This window comes from Theropithecus gelada, unplaced genomic scaffold, assembly GCF_003255815.1.
Source record: "Theropithecus gelada isolate Dixy unplaced genomic scaffold, Tgel_1.0 HiC_scaffold_2241, whole genome shotgun sequence".
Classification (NCBI taxonomy): domain Eukaryota; kingdom Metazoa; phylum Chordata; class Mammalia; order Primates; family Cercopithecidae; genus Theropithecus; species Theropithecus gelada.
This window is the reverse complement of record NW_020258695.1, coordinates 1-5,929: the sequence shown is the minus strand read 5'-3', so window position 1 is coordinate 5,929 and position 5,929 is coordinate 1. Positions and strand designations below refer to the sequence as shown.

Here is a 5,929-nt window from a genome sequence, read left to right as displayed (position 1 = left end):
CCCAGGGCTTAGCTGCTCAGGGGCAACTGAGGGTCTTCTCAGTGGTGTGAGGCACAGCTGTGCTAACACCTGACAGGGCTTCACCAGGCACTGTCCCCAGCATCTCTTAAGCCCATGGATCATTCATCTCAGGTATACTGAGCCTAGCACCCTAGACTGGAAAATGATAGGGTGGTGGGAACGGAGAGGGCCAAAGACAGTGGAGGAATGAGGTGAGAATCCTGGTGAGAGGGTCTGCCTCTGCCCCACCCCACTGAGAAGTACCAGGGCCGACCAGCCGGGATCTTACCTGAATGTTCTCAACAATGCGGGCTGGTGTCACAGACTTGGGGATCACAATCACATTCCTCTGGATATGGAAACGGATTAGAACCTGTGCGGAAAGGGGACATCATGTTTCCACTCAGCTACAAGGACCCTTCCTTTTATGGAAAGGAAGAATAAAACATCTCTGCAGCTCACTGTGGCTTCAGGTACAATCACTGATATTGACTGAGCCCTTCGCAGCTATTAGACTTGTGCCAGCCCCCCGCCTCATTCTCTCCCTTCATCTTAGGGACAATTCTGTGATCTTCATTTTTTAGGAATAAGTTTGGGTCATAAGGCTGATCAGAGGTGTAGTTGGCATCTGCACCTGTATCCCTAGACTCCAAAGCCATGTTTTACGACTTGGCTGTTGGGCTTAACAGGAAGCTGTGAGGCAGAAGCTATCTTTGTTTCAGTGACAGCTCTTGTGTTTCCCGAAGGTTCCAACAGACTTCGAAGGAAACACTATAGATGGTTTCAGCTCCTCTGTTCTTCCCCTTTAAGGAGTTAGTTGAGGACAACACAAGAAACGAAACATGAGACTGGAAGAAATAGCTGTTGGATAACAAGAAAAATAAAAATATGGTACCTGGGCTGTGGTTTTCTTGTGCTTTGCAGCAATCTCCTTAATCTTGGGATCCTCCAGCAGGGAAGGGTCCTCTGGCTTGGCCCTAGAGGCAGAAAGATGCTGATGTGAACAATCACCATGGCTACCATGTACACATGGACACCACTCCAATGAGGGTCTCAAGACTGATCATCAGAGCCTCTCCATCTGGGAGACAGACAGGAGGATCTGGAAGCTTGGGTCCTTCCCCTGGGCTCTGAAGCCTCAGTAGTTTGCAAAGACTGGTTCATGCTTGGGTGGCTGAACTGGAAATATTCCCAAAGGGCCAAACATGTCGTCCATGTTTTTGTTGTTCCTGTTGTTGTTGCTTTTCAATTCCCATTTGTTCCCACAGTCATCCCATTTGGTTGTACTAAACGCATTACCTTACACATGTTTTCTTTAGAGTGACTTATGGTCTCATACCAATATTTACCAAACATAAAATAATGTTTTTAAGATTATCAAGAGAAGGATCCACTGCTTGGAAGCCTCACCAAGGTCTATCTGGAGAGCCCAGCGGGCTGTAGGCTGTAACGGTGATGCCCTTGGAGTGGCAATACTGGATCAGTTTCTCCTGCGTGAGGTATGGGTGACACTCAACCTGTAACAGCAAACAATCCTCATCACGGGGAAAGCTGGCTGGCTTTTTGAGTTGGTCATAGGGAGTTCTACACAGACACCCAAAGACCACCAAGCAAAGGCCAAACACCTACCCACTGAGATTCTTGCTAACACACCCATGAGGTCAGCCTCACACCTCCCGCAAGTGTCCTGATCACTGACCCCTGAGGTGAGACTCAGGGCATAGCATTGAACGTTCCTCCCAATGTTTAAGAAGTAATAGGGCAAGACCTTTATTTACCCTTATACTAAACAGAATTTACCTGGTTAGTCACTGGTTTATATTTCAGTCCAGGTTTGTTCAAGAGCTTCTCAATCTGGAAGTGGTTGAAATTGGAGATCCCAAGGGCTTTCACCAGCCCCTCATCCACCAGCTCCTCCATAGCCTGTCATAGAAAGGAAAACCTTTTGGGCAGCCCCAGAGAGACTACAGGGACCCTGGCTTGCCTTAGTCCTCCCTGGGGCAGAAATTGCTAAAGGATTCATCACAACAGGGTTAGCTGAAGCATTCACAGGAAATTTCAGTCCAGGACCTGCATGCCCATCAGTGAATGTTCCAGTCCTACTGCCCCTCCCCAGCCCAAGGAAAACTAGGAGTAACAGGTAAAGATTTATATTCTTGCCACGCTCACCTTACACATAAAGAAACACACTCAAAATTATACTTCTGTACATAGGGGAAATATGAAAGTTTTGTAATGCAAAAAATAAAAAAATAAATATAAAATGAACATTTGCAAGCTTATGAGATGATTTTATTTTTAATGAATCCAAATGACAGCGGGTAGCTACTGCTGTGTGCGCATTGTACACCCAAACCTGGGCAAGCTGTGTTAGTCAGGAAGAGGCTGCAGCATGTGGAGAAGCCTCACTTGTGGGTCCTGAGTCACTTTCTCCCACACCAACCGTGCTTGGGTTTGCAGGAAGGTTTTGTATATAGATTATGCCCTGGCAGGGGCACCTTGGCAAGGAGTTGTGTGGGGCTGAAACCTGACCCACCGTCTGCATATCCAGCCATGCGTCCTGGTACAGAAACTACCCCCAAGGAAGGGAATCTTTGTATAACTTTTAGCCTATATTGGGCATTTTCCAAACTTGCCCAAAGATATCATATATGTTAGCAGCAGCCTCCAATGCAACACGTATTTATTAGCCATCTATTACATGTTCCAGAAGTTGTTAGGATGTAAAAGTGCATAATATGCTTCCTTCTTCTGGGATTCTTATAGTCCAGTTAAAGTGCTAGGGTTCCCTTCTGTGGAACCATCAACCATGACACTGTGGTTGCCTTAGATAACATGACCGTGGCATAGACAGAGTCAGAAAGGGCAGAGAAGGAAGAGATTCACACAGCCTGCAGCTGTCAGGGCAGACCTTCAGGTAGAGTTTAAAGTGAGCCTAAAAACAAAAAACAAACAAACAAACAAACAAAAAACAGAGAGAGAAAAGAGGGGAAAAACATGAGCATATGAGACAGGAAGGCAATAGCAAAGCTTAGAGGCAGAGATGAACATGACTTGTTCAGGGAACTCTTTATCCAGCCCTTCTCAACTTTGGCTGCAACTTGGAATCACCAGGGAAGTTTAAAAACTACCGGTAGATGCAATGGCTCATGACTGTAATCTCAGCACTTTGGGATACGATTGGAACAGGGGGTTTGGACCTGGGTTTCGGCAACCTAGGGTAAGTTTTTAACTCTTGTAGGCCTTAGTATTCTCTTCTTAAAAAAAGTCTCATAATACATACTAATAATACATATCTTTCTGATACACATTATCAGAGGCTGACACAGGAGGATTGCTTGAGGCCAGGCGTTCGAGACCATCCTGGGCAACATAGCAAGACTGTTTCTACGAGAAAAAATTTTTTTAATTAGCTGGATGTGGTGGCATGTGACTCTGATCCCACTTGGGGGGATTGCTTGAGCCCAGGAGTCCGAGGCTGCACTGAGCTATGATCTTGCCATTGTACCGCAGCCTGGGCAACAGAACAAGACTCTCTAAATTAAAAAAAAAAAAAAAAAAAAAGTTATATCGGTGGCTGGATTTCACCCCCCAGAGTTTCTTACAGATTTTGTCTGAGTTGTAGTCTAGACATTGGGATTTGTAAACTCCTCAGGTGATTCTAATGCTTAGCCGACATTGAGAACCACTAGCGTAGACAAAGTTACTCAATTGGGTAGTAGAGTTTAAAAGCTATGAAATCATAAGTTTCCCCAAAACTTCCGATTGAGCAATTAGATAATTTAAAAGCTATTGTACATCATAGGTCAGGTTAGTCTGCCTGTCTTCGAACTTGACATCTTTATACTTTTTCCTCCCGTCTGCTTCAGGGTGGTCAATGAGGTTTCTACTGAACTGGCTGTGGGTCTACAGAAACATCCAGCGCTTTCATATTCAAGCCTGCTCGTTCCAAATCAGAGCCTCTGACCTTGATCACCGATATCTTTTCATGCCTTTCAAATGTTTTATTTAACAGTCATTCTCGTATTCATTCAGAAAACATAGCACTGTGAGACGCAGGCTACACTTACATACTTGCCATACTTAATATCATCATAGGAGCTAAGGCAAAAAAACTGATCAAATGTAACGCAAACTGCCAGGTGCGGTGGCTCACACCTGTAATCCGAGCACATTGGGAAGCCAAGATGGGTGGATCCCCTGAGGTCAGGAGTTCGAGACCAGTCTGGCTAACATGGTGAAACCCTATCTCTACTAAAAATATAAAAGTTAGCCGAGCGTGGTGGTACGCACGTGTAGTACCAGCTACTCAGGAGGCTAAGGCAGGAGAATGGCTTTAACTCAAGAGAGGGATGTTGCAATGAGCCAAGATAAAGCCACTGCACTCCAGCCTGGGCGACAAAGTGAGATTCTGTCTTTAAAAAAGAATGCTGTGTTTTGTGGATTAATGTTTTTGAACCAACAATACACAGAAAAAGCTACATTTAATTGAATCATGTCAATTCTAAGCATTTCAGAAAGGTGAGGCTTAATATATTTTCCCTTGTAAAACACAATACAAACTCACAACTACATGTACCCCTACACAGACAGCTGCCACTATGACACCATTAACTCTTGAGTCATATACCACTGATCATTTATAACTCATTCCTCCACTTCGTTCTCTATTAGCATTTGCAAAAGGATAGAATGGTATAATGAAAAATGATCAGAGAAAACACTGATCCCTAATTCACTTTGAATGTGAATGATGTGAAACAGGTCATGATGTGATCTGGGAAGCAGGGCACTCAGGCTCCCTGATTTCTGGATTTGTGTTCACTGCCTGCCAAGCACCATGCTGATGGTTTGGGTGGTTGGACTTGTGATTCAGATGAGTCTGGGTGCAATCCCAGCTCTGCCACACACATTGTGACATGACCTGTGCAAGTCACCAATCAATCTAGGCTTCAAATGTCATTATTTATAAAGGGGGATGTTAACCCTGCCTTATAGGTTTAGATAATTAAATGGCCACGATGACTAATGTTTCTGGCATGTAAACCATCTTAATCTTTATCGCACCCTCAAAAATATATATTAGTAGTATGTGTTATAAGACTTCTTTTTTAAGAAGAGTAAACTGAGCCCTAAAAAAGTTACAAAACTGACCCTAGGTTACTCAGCTGTTATGAGCAAACTCAGGCTCAAACCTCCTGTTCCAAATGGCTCGCCCTGGTTTGAGAACAGCGTGTATATTCCCCAAAGTGGGGTACATTGGATTTTCAGTCTTATTTGAAGACTCAGTTCTAGACTTGATATCTAAATAGTATCAGATGCACCCAAAAGCCAAAGGTGATGAGGAACATATTAGAAGAGCTAGAGAATCACAATGATGAAATTAGAAAGCATCAGGCACACGGCGTCTTTCATGTCAATGGGAAGTCTCATGGATAACTGAAGATTTCTCTCCCAGCACACGTAGAGGAAGCTGGAACCTACCTCCCAGGCATCCAAGAACGTTGCTTTTCCACCGATGGCATTACCTTTATCATCTTTGGGGTAAAAGTCATCCCCAGACTGTAAATACAGAATGAAAAGTTTACTGGAATCTTTATCAGGACACTTAGTTCTGTTAAACAAGGTTTCAGGGTCCTGACTCTTGCTAAATACCACATGTGCATACTAGTTTTTCAGGCTCTGTAGTACATACTACAAGAATGTGAGTTTAAATAAAATCTCTATATCTACTATGGCATATTAATCCATATATTTTAGAAACCACTGGATTGATGTTCAGATCTGCTGTTAGTACATTTCAGAAGCCACCGTTATCACCATGGACATTAACCTCATACACCTAGATCCTGTGTACACCCAAGGGCAAACTTTCACAACAATATCACTGGATAAGGATTAGATCTCCAGGGTGTGGTTTTCTGGGGAA

The 5,929-nt window shown here is 43.9% G+C and overlaps 1 protein-coding gene across 1 annotated transcript; it reads right to left on the bottom strand.

The window, feature by feature from the left end:
* Positions 1-289: 289 nt before the first annotated feature.
* LOC112617521 (aldo-keto reductase family 1 member B10-like) lies at positions 290-5,577 on the bottom strand (the record flags this gene model as incomplete). Its single annotated transcript, XM_025374275.1, has 5 exons — positions 5,485-5,577; positions 1,801-1,923; positions 1,411-1,517; positions 896-977; positions 290-373 (listed from the first exon to the last, which is right to left on the bottom strand). Coding segments are annotated over exons 2-5 (393 nt in total), but the record flags the coding sequence as incomplete, so codon positions are not given.
* Positions 5,578-5,929: the final 352 nt, after the last annotated feature.